Source organism: Lycium ferocissimum, chromosome 5, assembly GCF_029784015.1.
Source record: "Lycium ferocissimum isolate CSIRO_LF1 chromosome 5, AGI_CSIRO_Lferr_CH_V1, whole genome shotgun sequence".
Lineage (NCBI taxonomy): Eukaryota > Viridiplantae > Streptophyta > Magnoliopsida > Solanales > Solanaceae > Lycium > Lycium ferocissimum.
This window is the reverse complement of record NC_081346.1, coordinates 20,976,899-20,998,405: the sequence shown is the minus strand read 5'-3', so window position 1 is coordinate 20,998,405 and position 21,507 is coordinate 20,976,899. Positions and strand designations below refer to the sequence as shown.

Sequence of the window (21,507 nt, the reverse complement as noted above, 5' to 3'; positions counted from 1 at the left end):
TGCGATAAGCGGGGAAGAACCCTAGTGGTTCTTCAACTTGAATAAGCGCGGGCCGCCGTTGGGTTAATGGACTGGGTCAATTAATTAAAACGTGGGCTGGGTAGGATGGATTAGAATATTGGGCTGGGTATTAAAATGGGTTGGTTTTAATGAATTGGCTTTTAGCCCAAATGCTTTTAGGATTTAAATATGGACTGCATTAATATAAAATATGTAATTATTGATGCTCAGATAAAAATGAAAATTACATTACGTCGCAATAGTCGTGCAACATTTGCAAGTCCACCTTAAATAAACGCTATTATTTAATTATGCGAAGATAATTGCGATGCGTGTGCATAAGATGGTAAAAATGCTGAAATGATAAAATGCGAATAATAATAATACTGGTAGTAATAATAATAACAAAATAATAATAATAATAATAATAATAATAATAATAATAATAATAATAGTGATAATAGTGGTAGTAGTAACGGTAATAAAATAGCGTATAATAACGAGTGACTACAACAAGATAATAAAATGCCAGTATTAGTAAAAGTCAATAATTATAATAAAAATATAAATAATCATTTCTTAAATTGCCAAAATTACTATAAATGTAAATAAATATTTAGGGAAGGCGGGACAAAATTGGGTGTCAACATATATGTGCTTATGTATGGCTATTATGAAACCCCGAGCTTATATGGCTGGGTAGAATATAATGAATATGTATATATCTATATATGATGATGCGCGCGCCACTTTGCGCAATAGATACGTAGATAACCCCCGAGCCTTAGTAGGAGCTGGGTATGTGAAACACCGAACCTTCGTGGTCGGGTATGCTATATAAATGTTATGTATATGACATCAATATGAGTACGAATATGTTAAGTATATGTAAATGCTATGTAAAGACTATGTATATGATATGAATATGAGTATGAATGGAAATATGAATACGAATACGAAAATGGATACGGAAGGTAAATGAGTACGAATACGTATACGGATACGGATATGGATATATGTACACGGATACGCAATAGAAATGGAATGTCCCTATGCAAAGCAAGTAAGTGCTATGACGATGATACTATTATCTCCCATCCTATGCTAATTCATATGTTGTCTATTATGCTTTCATATTGATGTTGATCATGCTTTACATACTCAGTACATTTTTCGTACTGACGTCATTTTGTTTGTGGACGCTGTGTCATGCCCCGAGGGCCGCGGAGAGAAACGGACTTGATCCATAGCTATATTTCTCGGGGACTACATAGTGGAGCTTCATTTCATTCGGAGGTGCGAGCTTTTGGTATAGATTAACTTTTGCGTACATATTTATGGGCACGGCGGGGTCCTGTCCCGCCTATATGATATGACGTACTCTTCTTAGAGGCTCATAGACATGTGTATATGGTTAGATGTGTTCAGCCTTGTCGGCCTATATTTTGGGATATTGTTTTTGTTAGCCTCGTCGGCTTATGTACATCGATATGGGCACAGTTACTAATAATGATATAGATGTGTTGTTGCCCAATGGGATTAATATGAATGATAAATGAAAGTATGATTTAGCTATGTGGCTCTCCTAGATGTGATGTTAAAGTATGTTAAGAGGTGCCCGGGGGGGTTAGCACCGGGTGCCCGTCGCGGCCCTCCGGTTGGGTCGTGACATGATATCAATAGCCAATGGCTGTGTTGAATGATGATGGTGGTTGACGATATATATTAGAGACTGATGGTGTTGATTATCGGTAGTGATTGGTAATTATTATAGTAATGGTGGTTGGTGGTAGTTGGTGGAGGGGACTGATAGTTGTCGTGGATAATAATGATAGCTAATGGTGGTAGTGAATGATGATTGTGATTGATGATGTATTGATTGTCGATAGTGATTAATAGTTATTGTAGTAATGGTGATTAGTGGTGATTATCGTAAATGAGCTATTGGTGGTGACAGCTGATTATAGTAATAGACAACGGTGGTGGGTGTGGCCGAGAATAGTGATCGTGGGTGGTGGCTATAGTTGATAATGGTGGATGGTAGTGGTGAACAGATGGAAATGGTAAATCGCCATTTTTGTAGAAATCATTAAATAGAGATTTTAATGATATAAAAAATTGTTACAAAACTCAATCATTCATATCCATTCAGATCCATTAAGCTATTGTAACATTTTTTTTAAAAAAAAAAACGCACTTGATGATTAGGATTCATAAGTGAAAAATGAACAGACTTAAAGATAGAGATACGAATGATTAAGATTTACACCTTCATTAAGTGCAAACAAATAGGGCTTTAATAGGTTGTATATAATGTTGCCATAAAATATATAGAAGGCAAGTGATCCATATGAATATTTTACGGAAACGTTATTATAACCTACTCCACTCAAATGATATTTCTTTTAACATTTCATTATTGGAGGAATATATGAGGAAGAAGATCGGGGTGGGGAAGGGGGGTGGAGGGTCAATAATCTGGAATTCAGGTTTAATTATATGGGTGAGTCGGATCAATAAATATGGATTGCGTAATTTAATTCACATTGCATTAATACTTGGACTAATCATAAAGAATCATGTGGCTTTTTATAAAGCATTATCTTGTCAAATAGTCAAACATTAGTTTTTAGGAGCAGTTGTAAGACAAAAAAATTAATGTAAAGGGCATTTTTGGTGCAATAAGTGGAAGGAGGGTGTTCTTTAGCACAATTTAGTAGGTTAAGGGTATTTTTAGGTAAAAGATACTAACGAAGGCATTTTTGGTCCATTAAGTGGAAGAGGAGTATTTTTTTTAATCAAATTCAATAAATTGGGTTTTTTTTTTTTTTCAACCCCTTTTCGGTTTTTTAATGATACGATGATTTATACAGTATATTCACACCTGTCTATGTATCAGCATCATTAATTATAGAAATTTTATTTTTATTTATAATGATAGTCAAAGCCAATGCAATCTTCAGATTGGGACCTGTAATTTATTTTATATTTATTCTTTGTAATAGATGGGATACTAGACCAAATGAGATCAGCTGTATAGTCAATTACAAATATTATTTTAATTATATAACTATTATGTGGGAAATCAATAAAAAAACACAGAAGATAGGTTTAAAAAAGTAAAAACCTATTGCAAAAATTATTTTCTTTTGATTGAATTGGAACTCGTAATACGAAATTATTTCTTCCTGAACCAACTTGATTGCTCGGAATTGCCAAATTATTTAAGTGTCCTTAAACGTAACTTTATAATTATGAATCTTATTTATCCAGATATAATTGTGTAACCGATTTTAGCACACTTATTGAAAGATCATTTGTAACAAATCACGTTGACAAATGACCATAATAGCCTGTTTGGGCAAGCTTTTGAGAGGAGAAAGTGCTTATTTTTCCCAAAAAATACTTATTTTAAAAAAGCGAAGTGTTTGGCTAAACTTTTGGGAGAAAATACACTTAGAAGTACTTTTAAAAGTTTGACCAAACATTAATTGCTGCTTAAAAGTATTTTTTTAATTAATTGGTCAAACACATACTACTTCTCAACACTTTTCCAAATAAGCTGATCTTAAAAGCTTGCTTAAACAGGGTTTCTCTTTATTTTGTCAAGATATGCGTGCGTAACTTATTTTATTCCTCAGATTTTCGATATCCAGAATATCAATTATTAACTTTTACTTTGGATATATCTTGGGAAAAAATGATCAAACTTGCTTCGAAATTATAAAAACTTAAGTAATTTTGCCTTTCGTCAAATTTTTAGTCTAATATTATCCCGTCATCAAGGAAAACAACACATTGTTGCGAAGACCTTGGACGAAATTCCAAATTGAAAGTAACTATTAGTCATCATCAAAAGTTCACTATTTTTCTTGAAGATTTTTGGACATGTAAAGTTAATCTATTTCACAATGGAGTTATGTTATGACAAAGACAAATATATATGATTTGCTGATGATAATGGTAGGGTGGAGCACAATTAGGTTTGATTTAGTACTTTTTTCATTTTTGTAAAATTAAATATTTCAACCTAATATAATTATTCAGTATTTTTTTCCCCTGTCTTTTTTATCTCCGTTGTTGGAGCTATTGGTCATTTGCTGACTCGAAGCCACAACCCTATAATTGGAGTTGAGGATGCTGACTATCTGTACAATCCTCTCTTATCCAATATAATTATAAGTTGTGATTTGCGATTTCTATTTTAAAACATTAAAAATTGATTTGATTAGATTTGATTTGATTTGGCTGGTTCGATGGGTTTTATGGTTGAATATTATTTCTACAATGCTCGTGGAAAATAATGGTATGCCAATATTCACGTGGAGATTGGAAAGAGAATATGAAATCACGAATTGTCAAAATATTTTAATAATATAAGGACATTAGAAATAAAAAATTGAAATCATTGAAACATGCGCCGTCTGCGGGCCACTCCGCAATTTAATCAAGGGAAAACAATACAAATACCCACAAACATCAAACTATTTACGGTATTTGTCCCCACCTACCCATTCGGCAAATAATTACCCTACCTACCCATATGTGTGAGTGTGACGAGAGACTATATCGGTAATCTTTTCTCAGTTAATTACATTATGCAAATGGATTAACTATGGAGTATACAAATAATGAAGCCACGTGTATTAATAAGCCATCCGCCCATTTTTCTTTCCCTCAACTCTTAAGCCACTACTTTCCTTGCACCTGCCACATGGACATTGCTCAAAAATCAGAATTGCTGCTTTTTCTTCTCCTATTTTTAGAGTATTTCCTTCTCCTTAGCTAATTCTTTTTAGAAAACTAAAATATAAAAGATTAAATAATTAAATTACAACAAGAAATAATGAAAAATACTAAAGTCACTAATTTATTTATTAAAATCTAAATTGATAGAAAACATATATTTATACGCGATTTATTTTTTGCAAATGACAATGTCCAAATTTATGTGATACACTTTTTTTTTTTAGTCTGTTCCAAAAAGAATGATGCATTTCTATATTTAGAAATAAGTTAACTTAAAATTTCCCCTTTTACCCTTAGTGAATGATTTATAGTTACACAAATATCTATGACTTATTTTAGACCACGAGTTTTAAAAGTTTTCTTTTCTTTCTTAAACTCTCTGTCTAGTCAAACTATATCACATAAATTGGGACGGGAGGGAGTATTTAAAATATGATTCTATTTTTTGTAAATTAGTCATTAGTCAAAGAGTTTTCTTTTTTTTTTTTTTGGTTTAAGAAATGAGTTGTGTTTTTCTTGAAGGAATGGAATCAGTCCACTGAGATACTTTGTCAGTATATGATATATACCACGTGAGTATCATAGAGAACTGAGTAGTATTTTCTTTTGAAGGTCATTTATGATAGTCTATTAGTATAATGATATATGTCATGCGGGGTATCATAGAGGACTAAGCAGTGTTTTTTTCTTCTTAAAGAATGAACATGTCCTCTATAATACCCTATCAGTATATGATATATATCAGGTTGGTATCATTGAGGATTGAGCTTTTTTTGATATCATGTCAGTACATCATATCATCTATGATACCCTATCAATATATCATGTACACTGTCAGTGTATGATATATACCAAGTTAGTATCAGAGAGGACTGATGAGTGTTTTTCTTTTGAAGGAATGAAACAATCCTTTATGATACCCTATCAATAGATGATATATATTATGTGGGCATCATAAAACATTGAGTAGTGTTTCTTTAAGGAATGAATCTGTCAATATATGATTTATACCTGTTTGGTGTCATAGAAGACTGATTGTTTTTCTTGAAAGAGTGAACATGTCCTCTATGAGACCCTATTAGTATATGATATACCAAGTTGGTGTCATGTAGGGCTGAGTTTTTTCTTCTGGAAGTAATGAACCAATATTTAATAAAACCCTATCAGTATATAATATATACCATGTGAGTATTATAGAAAATTAAGCTCTTTTTTGAAGAATGAGTCAGTCCTCTATGATATCTTGTTGGTATATGATATATCATATGGGTCATTCATCCATGATATCCTGTTTGTATATGATGTATACCATATAGATATCATAAAGTATTGAGTTGTGATTTTCTTGAAGGAATGAATCAATCCTCTATGATACCTTGTCAGTATATGATATATACCATTGAGGTATCATAGAGGACCGAGGGCTGTTTTTCTTGAAAAAACGAATCAGTTCTCTATGATACCTTGTATGTGGGCATCATAGAGGACTGAGTAGTGTTGTGACAGATCTGTCATCCATGATACCCTGTTGGTATATGATACATACCATGTGGTATCATAGAAGATTGAGTTGTGTTTTTCTCAAAGGAACGAACCTATCTTCTATGATACCTTATTAGTATATACTATATGATATATACCATGTGGGTATCATAGAGGATCGATGAGTGTTTTTCTTAAAGAAATGAATTAGTCCTTTATGATACCCTATCAATATATGATATATACCTTGTGGGTATCATAAAGGACTGAGTAATATTGTAGTGACTCAGCCATCTACGATACTCTATCAGTATATGATATATACCAGGATGGTATCATAGAGGACTGAGTGTTTTTCCTGAAGGAATGAACTGTCAGTCCTCTATGATACCCCACCAGCATGTGATATATAATGTGGGTATCATAGAGGACTGAGTAGTATTTTTTGAAGGAATGAATCAATCGTCCATGATACCCTGTCAACATATGATATACATGTGGGTATCATAAAGTATTGAGTAAGATTTTTTGAATAAATGAATCAATCTTCTATGATACCCTATTAGTATATGATAAATACTATATAGGATACCCTGTCAAAGATATGATATATACCATGTGAATATCATAGAGGATTGAGTTGTGTTTTTCTAGGATGAATCAGTCCTTTATGATACTCTATCAGTATATGATAAATACCAGGTTGGTATCATAAATGACTGAGTGTTTTTCTTGAAGAAATGAAGCGTTAGTATTGTATGATACCCTATCAGTATATGATATATACCATGTGGGTATCATAGTATACTACAGCAGTATACTTCAACTGCTATTAATTTGATATACTATATGCTCTCATAAATTATTTTTTGTGATATTAAAATAAATTAAATAAATAAAAAATATATTATATTAGTTATCCTTTTTATTTTATTGATATAAAAACATTAAAAAAACAAAACAACAAAAAAAATCCAAAAGATTTTTAGAATTAGATTATGAAAAAAATCAGGAAATAAAGGAAAAGATAATTTGAAAAATTGAAAATAGAAAAGGAGAAAAAAGTAAATGAAAATCACCAGAAATTAAAAAGAAGAATAAATAAAAATAGGAAAAAAGATGAATGAAATTAGATTATGTAGCTAATAAAGGAAATAAATGAAATTTAAAAAAAAATAAAGAATTAAAATAGAAAAAAAATGAAAAGAAAGGAGCTAGAATTAAATATGGAATCAGATTATGGTGATTTTTTTTTTTTTTGTATGATTTGGGAAAAAAATGAACAAAAAAGGAGAAAAAAATGAGAAAAAAGAAAAGATAAAAAGAAAGAAAAGAAGATAAGAAGTAGAGATTTAAAAAAATTAAATACCCACAAAAGCTACAATGGATAGAAAGGATAAATAGTTTTGGGGGTATGAAAGTGAGGAGGGTATGGAAGGATAATTATTTTGTGTGTAATTGGCATTGATGTTCTTTCCCGTTTAATCAACTTTAATCAACTATTAGCAGTGGCTTCAAGTTTTCATTAAGGAGTTCAAATACAAACAAATAAACACACGAAAAAGCCAAATGGATTTAAATATTTATTTTATATACATGAAAAGCAATTTAAACCATATTAAACAATGTAATTTTCTGTCGAAAGAGGGTTAATCCGTACCCCTGGGCCTTACATGTGTCCACCGTCGACCATTGAGTAGAAAATTGAGAAATTTCAGTTCAGTATCTCAAAGCTAGCGGGTAGTACAACTTATGCACAATCAAACCTCTCTATAACAATATTGTTGGGGCTAATTTTTTTTGGTTGCTATAGTGAAGGGCTATTATACAGCTATAGCAACATTGACATTTAATTTTGCTGTTGTAAAAAATAAATCTAATTTTTCATTTTTAGTTGTCGAATCCTAAATTTAATCACTCTTTCGATAACAAAGGAGAATATTTTAATGATATAAATATATATATTCAGATAATATTCTTCGTCATAAATAGTATATTAAAGTATCAAAATATTTGGTCAAAATCTTTAGACTTATTGTTGGTAATAGATTCTATTTCTATAAAGGTGATTAATCAATATATTACCAAAAGAAGAAGAGAATATTTATAGAATGTTAATTTTATAAAGAGCATACTGTTGTAAAGATATTAGTTGTTGTTATAGGTAAAAAGTTGTTATAGAAAGCTAAAATATAACAAAAAAAAAAACTTTTAAGAAAAATCTGACTGTTATATGAGCATTTCGTTATAGAGAGGCCTCACTGTATACTCCCTCCGTCCCAAAATAAGTGTAACTTTAACTTATTTCACGTTCATTAAGAAATTAATAAATATAATATATAGTTTACTAAATTACGCCTTTTAAGTAAATGTGTTTTTTAAAAATAAAATAAAATTGAGCACTATTAAGAAATTGTTCTTTTATATAAGGACATAATTGAAAAAAAAAAAGTACTTCCTCCATCATAATTTAAGTGTCTTCGTTTGACTAAGCACATAATTTAAGAAATAAAGAGAGACTTTTGAATTTTGTGGTCCTAAAAATATATATAATATATTAAAATACCATTCGAATCTTATAATTATAAACTTCATGCTTACTAAATATAAAAAGAGACATTCTTTCTTAAACAGACTACTCCCTCCGTTCACTTTTACTTGTCCGCTATTCTAAAAATAGATTTTTACTTTTACTTGTCACTTTTAGCATATTAAGAAAAGATATTTTATTTTTTCATATTTTACCCATAGTAGTAATTACTCACTTCAAATCATTTTTCAAATCCAATAAAAATATACACCAATTAATATGGGCACATTTGTAAATTATGCAATTCATTAATTATTTATTAAACTGCGTGAAAAGTTTAAAGTGGACAAGTAAAAGTGAACGAAGGGAGTAGAAAGAAAGGCTAGACACTTAGGGGTCGTTTGGTGCATGGTATAGGCTGGAATATCCCAACACTAATTTTTTGTACCGTGTTTGGTAGGAGGTATAAAGTTATACCTCCTACCAAACACTAAGATAAATGAAGCATAATCCCAAGGGTGGGATATCCCACCTTATCCCACTAAGGTTGAGATTATTTTATCCCATCTGAAAAATGGGATAAAATAATCCCAAAAGGTGGGATAAATTAGTCCCGGGATTATAATTTCGGGACTAATTTATCCCATCTAAGAGATGGGATAAAATAATCCTAGGATTAATGGGATATCCCATCTATAAGTTTGGGATTCACTTTATACCATGTTTGGTGCAATGTATAAATTTATCCCTTCTACCAAATATAGTACAAAACTAATCCCACAGTTAGTGTCGGGATATCCCAGCTAATACAGTGTACCAAACGACAACTTAGAATTGGGACGCATAGGCAGTACTAATTTCTGTCTTAAATTTCTAAATTATTTTAGGATAATTTTTTTCTTTCTAAAACGACAAGAGGGAGTATATACGTAATCGTAGACGTGAGTATAAAGACCTACCAATTTGGAAGCATTAACCCCGTTCATTCGTCCAAACCTAGCCTTTTTTTTTTCTGTAAAAGAAAAAAAAAAGAAAAGCTAGTGGTATTTTTTTTTTTGTCTCTTTGGATTCCTTTTTCCCGCTCATCGAATTGTTGACTCGCATTTATTTTGCGATTTACTGACACTTTATAATCTGTTTCAGACAGGCACGTTTTCCTCGTCGCTTTGTTTTTATTTATTATTATACTACTCTCTCTTTTTTTTTTGCTATATATAAGTATATGAATTAGGTTCAGAAAATCTGCAACTATCTCTTCCAACTGCTTTTTTTGGTAATTTCTTTCAACCCTAAAACTTGCTAGTTTTTGAAGGAAAAAATAAATTCAGTTTTTTTTTTCTGCTTGAAATCAACGCTGCTTTTATTGTATTTCCTTAATTAAGTAAAGTGTGGAATATGTTGACGATTTCACATTAGCTACTTTGATTAATTCTGATTCCCATATGGAAAGTTATTTATGTACTTTGATTTGGGTTCTATTTTGCTTTTTTGACTTAAATTATTCATTACAATTTTACTTTTTCTGGTTTCCTCATTTTTTTTTTTGCAGGGACCAGATTTTTTAATATATACTGAGAATTTGTTCAGTTTATATTAAGCGGTGCTTTTGTTTAATTTCAATCTTTCTGTGGAGTTTCTATCTTGCCTAACGTAAGTATTCTCATCTTGTAATTGTTTTGTCAATTAATCAATCGATTAGGGCTCATAAACTAGTTGGGATTGGTTATAAGCTCGAATTGGTACCCTTTTTCTATTTACTGAAATTGTTTGTTACAGATTAGTAGTAATTTGGAATGTCTGTATCCAGTAATTTTTGAGAAAAAAAAAAAAAGATCCAGTAAAAAGTGAAGTTCAATCTGTTTCTGCAGATTAAGGGCCTGTTTGGCCATGGAAATTGTGATACTTGAAAAGGGTAGTTTTTAGTTTTCAAGGTGAAAAATGGTATTTGGAAATTGGAGTTGTGTTTGGCCATGAATACAAATTGGAGTTGTTTTTGAATTTTTGTGAGTGATTTGGAGTGAAAACAACTTTTTGGTGTGGAATTCAACTTCAAAAGTTCCGGAATTTTATGGCCAAACATGATTTGCGGAATACAACTCCGGAAAAAAGTAAAAAAAATATCCATGGCCAAACGGCCCCTTAATTCATCTTTTTTGTTTTCCGTCCATTTTTTAAGTGAACATTGACTGTTATGGTATTTGTAATGCAGGTTGCCGTCTGGTAGTTGGAGGCTGGATTCCAATAAGATAATTATTTATGGAGCTCGACGCAGGAAGAGGTTTGGACAGCCTGAAGACTATGGATGGGAAGGAGAATAATGTTAATGGTTCAAACAAGGCTGTTCTTCCTAACTGTTGCTTGAAAGCTAGGGCATTTGATCCTGAACTTGAAGCCAATTGTCACTCCACTGTCGTTTCCGGATGGTTCTCTGAACCTCATTATTCCTCTGGTCATTATAAACAATATTCATTTTTTACCTTCATTTTAATTGAATTCTTTTTCCAATAATGACACACATTTTTGTTGACTAGTTCTTCTCTTTCTTTTCGATGCAGATGAAAAACAGAAGGTACTGTACTTCAACAATCCAATGTGGCCAGGTTATCTTTTGCTCCATTATCTTTCTTTTCCCACTTTTCGTAATCGCTGATCTTCCCTAACTTGTTTAGGACTGAGGCGTAGTAGTAGTAGCTGTTGTTGTTGCTTGTTACACATATTAGAATTTGCATGCTCCCCCTTTTTTTTTTTTTCCTCCCAAAACTTTGTTAGTATGATAACTTGTCTTTTTGTTGTCCTCATGCTTTGCCCTAATTTGCCTCTTATCTTATTTTGTTATTGGACAGAATTTCCCCAGGGATGATACTTATAATTTTTTTCATACAGTAATCAAAAGTTATATTTTTAACTTGCATATTCTATAGCAGTGTTAAACTAATATGCTGAAATATTTTCAGAGAAGTTGGATGAAAACACGAAATCACTATCTTCTTTAAACTTGTTATTGTGTTAACACTTTACACAGTCTTTGATTTGGGAGTCAAACATATGTCAAAAAGTAGAACTTTTTTGATATGAATGGGACAGTGAGCTTTTTTCTTAGCCAACAGAAGAGCTGCTGTCAGCTTCAGCTGTGTTAGTTGGTTATACTATATGCATATAGGTAATATAGCACAAATGATGCTTCTGGTCGAAGTAGGAGAACATTTGAGCTGTTGGTAGCAAATTCCTAAAACTCTTGAGGTTTAGGAATTTGGTTTGCCAGTTTGAAAGTAAGTTAATGCCCAAAGTTTGGCTTCTTTTTCCAAGTATATGGCTCCTTTTGGAAATTAGAAGTACTCAACAGCGTCCCTTCTTTTATATCCCTTTTTATGGATATTTGCTGATAATAATTGTTTCACCATGGCGTCTTTACACAGGAGAAGCACATTCCCTGAAAGTAGAAAAGATTTTATTCAAGGGAAAGTCAGAATACCAGGAGGTTTTGGTTTTTGAGGTTCAGCATCTTGCTCTATATTCTGGTTTTGTTCTTTTCTAGTTATAAATTTCTTTCAATCTCTTTTATGCGTCAGCCTTAATTGTATATTCATTCTTGCAGTCTGCATCCTATGGGAAAGTTCTAGTGCTGGACGGCATTGTTCAGTTGACTGAGAAAGATGAATGTGCCTATCAGGAGATGATAGCCCATCTTCCTCTCTGTTCAATCAAATCTCCTAAGAAGGTAACCGTGTATATATTTGACTATACATGTTTCTTTCCCTTTGTTCACGCTCAATGATCAACAAGGGGTTTGCAGATTGGCTTTCTTATTTCTGAATCATAATAATACTGAAAGAGAAGTGAACCTTATGTGTATGTGGTTGAAGAACTGGATTAATATGTCTTTGTGTGTGCATTGTGTGCGTGTGACAAGCTGAAAACCTGTATTTTTACATATATGTCAATCAAAAGAAAATAAACCATGTGATGGAACCAGCTAGATACTTTCTCGTTAAGATTTTCATCGTCATGGATGGTCCACTTCTCCCCCAACCTTTTGAGCTTGCATGTGTGGACTAATACATCATTTTTTTTTGAATAAATGTGGTGTTTGGGCCAGCTTGCGCTTACCTGGACTATTAGGTACCTACTTCCTCCCACTAGCACAAATATCGTGTAACTTGGTTTATCAAGGCAGTGTTTCGTCCTTCTGGGGATATTAACTGTGGTCAGTTTGCACCCTCTTCATGGATCAATAGGCCACACCCTTGGGTGTTGTGTGGACTGATGCACCATTCTCTCAGTAATATGATGATTAACATGGTGGTTGCTTTATAAGCCCTGTTACTCAGCCTCCATGGGCTCATATAGATTTTCTGGTAGAAGTATAACTTTATCAGCAGCTCATTAGTATTTATGGAATCTTACAATTTCTATGTGCTACTGCTTCAGTAGGAATCCCTAGTCAACCTTCATCTCTCTTTGCGTTAAGCCCAATGGGGCTAGATAGGATTGGTGTTAAAAGGGTTTCTTTGTTTACAACACCTTTCTTATGCTCTGTTTGTTATATTTAATTATCATTTTCCTATGATCAATATCTGGACAGGTTGAGTGGCGGGTATGTAACTATGTTACTACTAATAGAGGGAGAGTAAGCAGGACATGCACGCAAAAAATTATTTTTGTCAATGTTCTATTCATGAATTCAATATTGGGGGTGTACCAACAAATGTGAATCACCTGAGGTTAGATTAAAGCCCCTGTTAGGTCTATGGCATGAAGGAATCTGAATAATCATTTAGGGGAAGTGAATTAAGGGTACTGGGACAGGATTACCTTCTGAAAACTTGGTGGACTGCATTAAGCAGTATCGCTCCTAAGATGATAACAAGTTACTACTTTGAAGTTGAAACTAGGAGATGTCCTAGTTTTGAAGGACATATGCAGAGCAGGCTTGATCATATAAGTATTTGGATTATTCTTTCAGTAAAACCTGTCTGAAAGGGATGAGAATTTGATGTGTGCGGATGTTGGTGGGACTAAACTTGGCTTCTGCGAGTTTCTTTACTTGTAAAGCATCTGTTCTGTGATAATCTTCATTGATTTATGGTGTTTTCATCAACTGCCAGCAGCAGTTTACCAATTTTCAGTTTTATCTGTATATTTTGAACTTCAATATGCATTGATAATAATCACTAGGGTGTTGGCACAACCTGCTTGTTATCTTTGTCTGCGTGTTTCTAGATAGAATCTAATTGTAGCTGATAGTTGATCTATATAACGAATTGACCAGAAGGCCTAGTTTGAGAATGTTGCTGGTCTTTCGCAGCGTCTGTGGACCTCCTCATTTGTAACAAAGGAGAGAAAAAGAGTTAATAGACACTTGGTTCTTTATTTTTTCCTTCAATTCTTTTACTAGCGTTGATAATTCGATTTTATTCTTTTCCTGGGTATTTTAAGCTCATCATAAAGATATGAGGAGTCTATGTTTATAATATACTTTTTTTTTTTAATTTCTGTTTACATATATTACACTATCTTTATTGGACCTTATTGTTTGACTGCCTTATCTTTGATATTAATCTGTTTTTCACTATTGGTTTGCCTTTTCTTCCTTCTCAGTCTTACCGGTCATTGTTTTCTGTCCAATCTATTTAACCTACAAATGCAGGTTCTGGTTGTTGGGGGTGGTGACGGTGGAGTTTTGAGGGAAATTTCTCGACATAGCTCTGTGGAGCTGATTGATATTTGTGAGATTGATAAAATGGTTATAGATGTGAGTAACGGATCAAAGATACATGAATTGGTCTTCTGTTGAGTTTCATTTTAAATATGTTGTATTTTCTTGTGTTGCAGGTTAGTAAAAAGTTTTTCCCCGATTTGGCTATTGGCTTTGAGGATCCTCGTGTCAATCTTCATGTTGGTGATGGTATGGACACTTCCATGTGTTGCTTGATCTTATTAGTATGAGCCTTGGAAGGCATCAATTCCAGTATATTTTCCTACTCTTTTGATTTTAGTTTTTAGGAGAATGTTTGGGAGGCTGAGAGCCTAAGTTTAAAATAGCACAACTGCCAGAGTATCATTTTGGTTACTCTGGCACCCAATGTTTTGCCTCAATATGGATTGGGAATGACTCACAATACAATCAAAACTAAAAAGACAGGACACAGTTTTTTTCTTTTCCTGAAATTGAAATTCCTCATTTTATCAGTTTTATATCTAGTCCAGCTGTATATGACTTTCTAAATGATTTTGACAGCTGTCGAGTTTCTGAGGAACACACCTGAAGGGAAGTATGATGCTGTCATAGTTGATTCATCAGACCCTGTAGGTACGTCAAATGCATCTTTTTAATTTTTTAAATCCTTTCTATCTAAACGTTAAGCAACTTAAAGGTCATTTATGGCAGTGCGCGTTAGTTGAAGATAGAGCCTATGTGTACTGATTTTCAAGGATTGGATGCGTGTCTTTTGTTGGACACCGCATCACTTCTTTTGTTTGATTTTTCTTGTTTCTGTTAGATGTCTTTGGCCAGTGTACATATCGACTCTATAGTATCTACTCTTGTTCGGAGTAGGAATAGTTTTGGTTTTTGTGTTTGTCCCAAACCTTGTGAAAATAAAAAGATGGGTTTAGCAGCATATAGTATCATTCAAACCAATGAGCTCTAATTTAATTGCTCTCAATGTCTTTCATCACAGGTCCTGCGATAGAGCTTGTGGAAAGGCCATTCTTTGCAACAATTGCCAGGGCATTAAGACCTGGCGGTGTACTTTGCAACATGGCAGAGAGCATGTGGCTTCATACTCATCTTATTGAGGATATGATCTCAATTTGCGGTGAAACATTTAGTTCTGTTCATTATGCATGGACCAGTGTTCCTACATATCCTAGGTAATTCATGAATTAACAGCAAGAGCATTGCAAGTTAATTTAGCCTTTTTTATTTATTTGCTTCTTTAGTTGTGCGGGTGAGAGGTTGAGGGGAATTGTCAAACATGTTTCCACTTAATTGTTATTGAGGACTGCCGTTTTACATATTATGCAGTGGTGCTATTGGGTTTCTTCTGTGCTCAACTGAGGGACCATCTGTTGATTTTAAGCACCCTGTTAATCCTATTGAGAAGCTAGAGGGAGCTGTTCAGCATCAGAGGGAACTTAGATTTTACAATTCTGAGGTAACTTGTTCTCTCCTAGTAAGCAATTTCGTATTTGTTACTCATGAAATCACCAATAAATCTTTGAATTTTTTTGTTTTGTATTGAGTTTGGTGTATGGTATGCACTGACATTTACTTGGCTTTGAGTCTTGTACCATGATTTAGGATAAAGTGTAAAGGAAAGGATAAAATTTGAGATAATGGGTGTTACAGATGTACCGAGATAAAACAGTTACCAGTCAAAAAAAAAAAAAAAAAGGTACCGAGATAAATTATATGAGGTTATTGCTTTATCTACTCTTTTTCTCATTCTACGTGTACCCTGACACTAACATTTGGAATTAGAGGGACTTTTCTACCATTTGAACTATTTTTCTACCTTAGTAGCTGCTGGTATAGGGTAACAATTTTCAGAGAGCTGCGTTTGAGTTTAGGCTTCCTTGTCTCTCTTCCGTATCATCCACGGCATACGGCAAGTACTTATATATATAAATGTGGGTGTGTGTGTTTGCGTAGTGTTCTGATTGGATCTAGTTGTTATACTTCTTGTTTGTATCTTCTCATGTAGATTGTTTAGAATCGGTAGATCTGTCTACAGTAATGTGGAAGTGTTTATGCTGTTACCATACATCTATAGGGCAAAGGTTAAGAAAGAAAAAATTGCTCTGGACGCAGCATATAAAGCCTGGTTAAATTCCATTTGAGCTTGTACTGACAGTAAAGTTAAATATAATTTTGGCAATGCAGCTGAATAATGTCATTGTCGTGTTTTAGTACTTCATTACTTCCATCCTACTGACGAAGAGAAGGAACAACCAGAAAAACTGTCATTTTTCTCTGACAGAGTATCTTGTTCCTTTAACAGATGCATAAAGCTGCTTTTGCATTGCCGTGCTTCTTAAGGAGGGAGGTGAGCTGTCTCCGTGATAGCCCACGTACTGCAGGAGTCAAGATTTAAGTTGTTGCATTTTCTCTGAAATTATTACCCATTTCTTTTCCTTGCTGCTGGAGTTTGTGGTAGCAGTGGTATATCAGTGGTAGACTGATCGCACTTGTCACACAATTAGCAGCAGGAGATGTAGATGCGGCGATTTATCTCTGTGGGTTGGTATTGTTATTGAAGACATGATCATGTACTATGCAAGTTTTAGTACTGCTATATCTATTGTTGACTTCTTGAACGACTTAGTCGTCTGTTGGTTGTTTTTGAGATTTGAATAAATATGTTGTGGCTTTCAGTGACAAATATTACTCTTTCTGATTGCTGGCACGTTTTGCTGGCTAAAATTCCAAATAGCCACTTCTCAGTCTACGTAATTGAAAAATAACCACTGTTATGTAGTTTTAAATTCCGCAAGTGAGAAACTCTAGCACATTACCATGGAGTTTGACCTGTGAAATTTGAAACTCTATGACAATGGATGTTTTTCAAAGACATGACAAAAAAGTGGCTATTTCTTAAACTCTAGCACATTACCATGGATATACTGTACGTGCACGACTTCTAATCCTTACGCTTGGGCCTTGGCTGCTGCCTGGAGCAGTCAGTTTGTGAATGCGAATGCGGTTTGGTAATGTTTGATCCTCGTTACTTTATTGAGATTTTTACGTACTACAACAGTTGGTAGGAATTATGAACAAAAATAGTATATCTTTTTAAATGTAACAAATATAGCACATTTTACAACAAAAATGACATTTGAAAAGAAAAATAAATAAATACAATAAAAAACTCATTTAGATATTATTAACCCTCTATATTAATTAAGGGAAATATTTCATCAATGTGCATTTACTACATTTGCTCCTCTCTCGATCTCTTATAATTGTGCTCCACCCCCCACCCATAAATAGCTCATCTGTAAACTAAGAATTATCTCAAGAGTCTCTCCTCTTTAATAATAATAAAAAAAAAATGTCTCTTCTCTTTGAGGTTGCCACCAAGAAAAATCTGATAACTTTTCATCTATTTTTATGCTGACAGTTTTTAAGAAATAATATAATTAATATATTTTAAGTATATCATAATATACTATTTTCTATAATGTTAATACTCCATAAATATGTCATATATAGCGCTAATATATGATTTATCATATACACCACTAAACTAGAAAGAAAAAAGAAAACACAAGCACAACAATCCAATTTGTAATATGATATGCCACATATATTTCAAGGTATATTAACCCGCAAGGGTGTCTCAGTTGGTTGAGCATGGGGCTTCCATAATGGAGGTCTTAGGTTCGAAACCCTCTGCCTAACAGCAGGAGATTTGCCTTCTGGGTCGAGCTCGTCGCATGAGGCTTGCCTAGTGCGGGTTATCTTTCCTGTGTGATTTGGGAGCCATTGAACAGGAGCGGGGTTTACCCTGTGGGCATCCGAAGGATAGCGGCTGCGGGTTCCTTTGCCATAAAAAAATAATAAAAAAATTATTTGAAGGTATATTATAATGATTTACTCCATAAACACCTTACATTTTTCAAGAAATATAACTATTTTATAGTTGTGGGAATATCTAGATTTATATAGTATAACTATCATATATTATCATTAAGATTTTCTATTATACCATACATACAAATAATTTATAATGTGTTTATACCACATTCATACCTTACATTTTTTCAATAAATATACTCATTTTATATTTTTTTTAGACATACATGATTTTTATGTGAAATATATTTTTATGTTAAATATTCTTGATTTATTCTTAATATTATATAATAAAATTAATTAAATATGATTTATATTGGATTGAAGAGGAATTTTTATTCCGGACGATGCTTATTTCTCTTTCAACCACTATGGAGGGGAATATTTTCAAGAAACTATGAAGGCATTCATTAAGTTACGTAATAGGAAGAGAATATAGGAGGGGAAAATATTTTTAGCTAGAAAATAAGAAGGAATTGATTTGGGGTTTGTCTGAAATTTATTGTTTTGCCACAATGTTGGAATAAATGATTGGGTCTGGCAGCAACATTTCAGGATAAAGAGGTTCCGATTTTGGAGGATTTTGGACCCTAAATATATGTTTTATTGGCTAATACTGATATATTAATTGTTTTGCTAATAATTAGTAATGTCATTTTTAATGTTGTACACTTATGTCATCCTCGCTACTTTATTTTGAAATGTCACTTTAAAATCGTCATGTTATGAAGATGTTTCATTTGTTGCGCAAAACAACTAACTCAAATAAAACAATAAAACTTTAATTCTTGCCAAACTGGTAAAATATTTGAAAGCTTTAGTTTTAGTTAGTATTGCTACGTAAAAGATAATAGATATAACTTATTAGGTGACGAATAAAGGAAGCATTAAAAACACTAACTTTATACCGGCAAACCTCTCTTTAATTATCATTCGTTATAATAAAATTTCACTATAGCGGTCTGATTTTTTCCGGAATCGATTTTTCATGTTATATTTTACTTCTCTATAATAGAATTCTACCTATAATAGCAGTGACATTCATTATAACGGTCCCCTCTTTGTAAAATTACCTCTCTATAACAAAGATACTCAAATATTGTGTAATAATATTTTGTAAGAAATATATTATATATAAAAATAAAATATTAAAATATTTATCGTAATCATCATCAATGTCATGCACATAGTAAATTTCAAGTCCGAATATCTAAAAAGAAACAAATTATGTTCTCATAGTAATCTGATTTACTCTTGAAAATTTTCAAAATCACATATTTTCTATCTACCGATTTTGTATAAATTTGATACTTATTTCTTTGATTTTGATAGTTGTAATTAGTCTATTTTAAGTTTAAAATTTTGCAAGAACAAATCAGCTTATTATGAGAACTATTGGTTTTTTTCCTTTTAATAGATGCAAACAACCGAATCTTACGATTTAATGTAGTATCAATTTATTTATCAATTTTTTCATTACCTTCCGTCTAATACAACATCACATCTTCAGCCCGCTGACGCCGTCATAATTGCAAATTTTAAGGTCAAGTATAAAAGTCGTTTTATCAAGCATTTGATTGATGAATATGATCGCAATGGAAGCCACCCATTATCTAATGACAACAAGTTTAACTTACGACAAGCAATTAACACTCTTGTGGAAGCATGGAATGACGTTAAGACTTCTACCATTCTCAATTGTTGGAGAAATACAGGAATTCTACCTAAAGATGACAACTCCAATGTTAATAGTGAAAAGTTAGAACTTGTTGAGATGTTGGTAGTGTGTAATCACTTATAGCCCAAATCCCATATCATAACACCAATCAAGCAATGAATGCCACCACTTATATGGAGTTTGACGCAACCCTTCCGATCCCTGAAACTTACACCGTTGAAGAGATAATTGCACAAGTGATTGGAGTGGAAGAACAAGAGACATCGGATGTAGAAGGTGACAACAAAAGTGTTGATGAAGAGCTTCAACCTACTACAATGTAGGGTGAGATAGAAGAGTCAACTGTTAAACTCTTAGACAGCCTTCAAGAAAAGCTATTGAATTCCCTTTTGCTAAAAGTTTGGACAAAATTCCTCGTCAATTCAAGCATTATATTATCATTAAGAGACTGAAATTTACGAAACAACCTATGATTGTAAAATTCTTACGTCAAACTTGAAATATTTAAAATCTCAATTACTTTTAAATGCATATGTTCCATAGATTTTAATTCTTTATTAGTATGGTACAACTAGTTATGGATTTATTGGTAATTTATTAGTCTTTTCAATTTTTAATTAATGAGATATGGAAATAAATTGAGATTTTAAAATTAAGAAGTATATTGTTTTGGTTTATAACATCAAAAGTACAAAAAAATAATTGTTTGTATACTTTTATTTGTAACAACTAAAGGAGATCTAAACATCAAATGCCAGTATACATACATAACAACACCTCACTATAGCAGACATGAAATTCTCGGACAAACGCTGCAATTATAGAGAGGTTTGACTGTAGTAGTTGATTTTCTGTTCATTGATATCTTCTTTTTAGGGTGTGTTCAGTATGAATTCCAATTTTCTCATGTTCGTTTAATCAAACTTTTCGAAAAACGTTTTTTTCCAGAAAACAAGTTTCTTAAAAATGGGAAAATGACTTCCCTAATCAAAGTAGGGAAAACAAGTCCACAATTGACATTTCACCAACCACACTACCACCACCCAACTCGGCCCCCACCCACGAAACCCCAACAACTCTCACGACCCCACGCACCTCCCCACCCTCCACCCCTCTACCACCCCACCCCAACGCCACCCACCAAGCAGGCTTAGCCGAACCCTACACTGCCAGTCCAACCAAAAAATTAGACTTTGACAGGCTTTCCCATGCAAAAGAGTTCGCCCCCACCCAATTCTTTTTTTTTTGGGTTTTCTACACCACCCATCCCCCCTACAAAAAATTTTAAAAAGTTTTTTTTTTGTTTTTTTAACACCACCCATCCCACGACACCACCCCACAACCCCTTCCATTTTTTTTTTTAAGTTTTGAATTTTTTTTTAACAAAGTTTTGAAAAATAATTATTTTTTGATTTTCTACACCACCCCCCCCCCTCCCCCATGAATTTTCTACTTCATACTTAATTTTTACTTTTATAAAAAATTTATAAA

General features: G+C 32.9%; 1 protein-coding gene across 1 annotated transcript; it reads left to right on the top strand.

Moving 5' to 3' along the window:
- The first annotated feature begins 10,304 nt into the window (after positions 1 to 10,304).
- Positions 10,305 to 17,145, top strand: LOC132056455 (spermine synthase). Its single transcript, XM_059448665.1, has 11 exons — positions 10,305 to 10,411; positions 10,971 to 11,210; positions 11,317 to 11,361; positions 12,178 to 12,254; positions 12,357 to 12,479; positions 14,409 to 14,513; positions 14,594 to 14,666; positions 15,000 to 15,071; positions 15,442 to 15,634; positions 15,789 to 15,918; positions 16,765 to 17,145. The coding sequence occupies exons 2-11, from the start codon at positions 11,018 to 11,020 to the stop codon at positions 16,855 to 16,857; spliced, it is 1,104 nt and encodes a 367-aa protein (XP_059304648.1). The 5' UTR covers positions 10,305 to 10,411; positions 10,971 to 11,017; the 3' UTR covers positions 16,858 to 17,145.
- The last annotated feature ends 4,362 nt before the right edge of the window (positions 17,146 to 21,507 follow it).

Excerpts from the sequence above, each read along its gene's own strand:
- LOC132056455 (XM_059448665.1), top strand. The coding sequence starts at position 11,018 with ATGGAGCTCGACGCAGGAAGAGGTTTGGACAGCCTGAAGACTATGGAT. Across the intron at positions 12,480-14,408 it reads CAATCAAATCTCCTAAGAAG|GTTCTGGTTGTTGGGGGTGG; the intron begins GTAACCGTGTAT and ends CTACAAATGCAG. Across the intron at positions 14,667-14,999 it reads CAATCTTCATGTTGGTGATG|CTGTCGAGTTTCTGAGGAAC; the intron begins GTATGGACACTT and ends TGATTTTGACAG.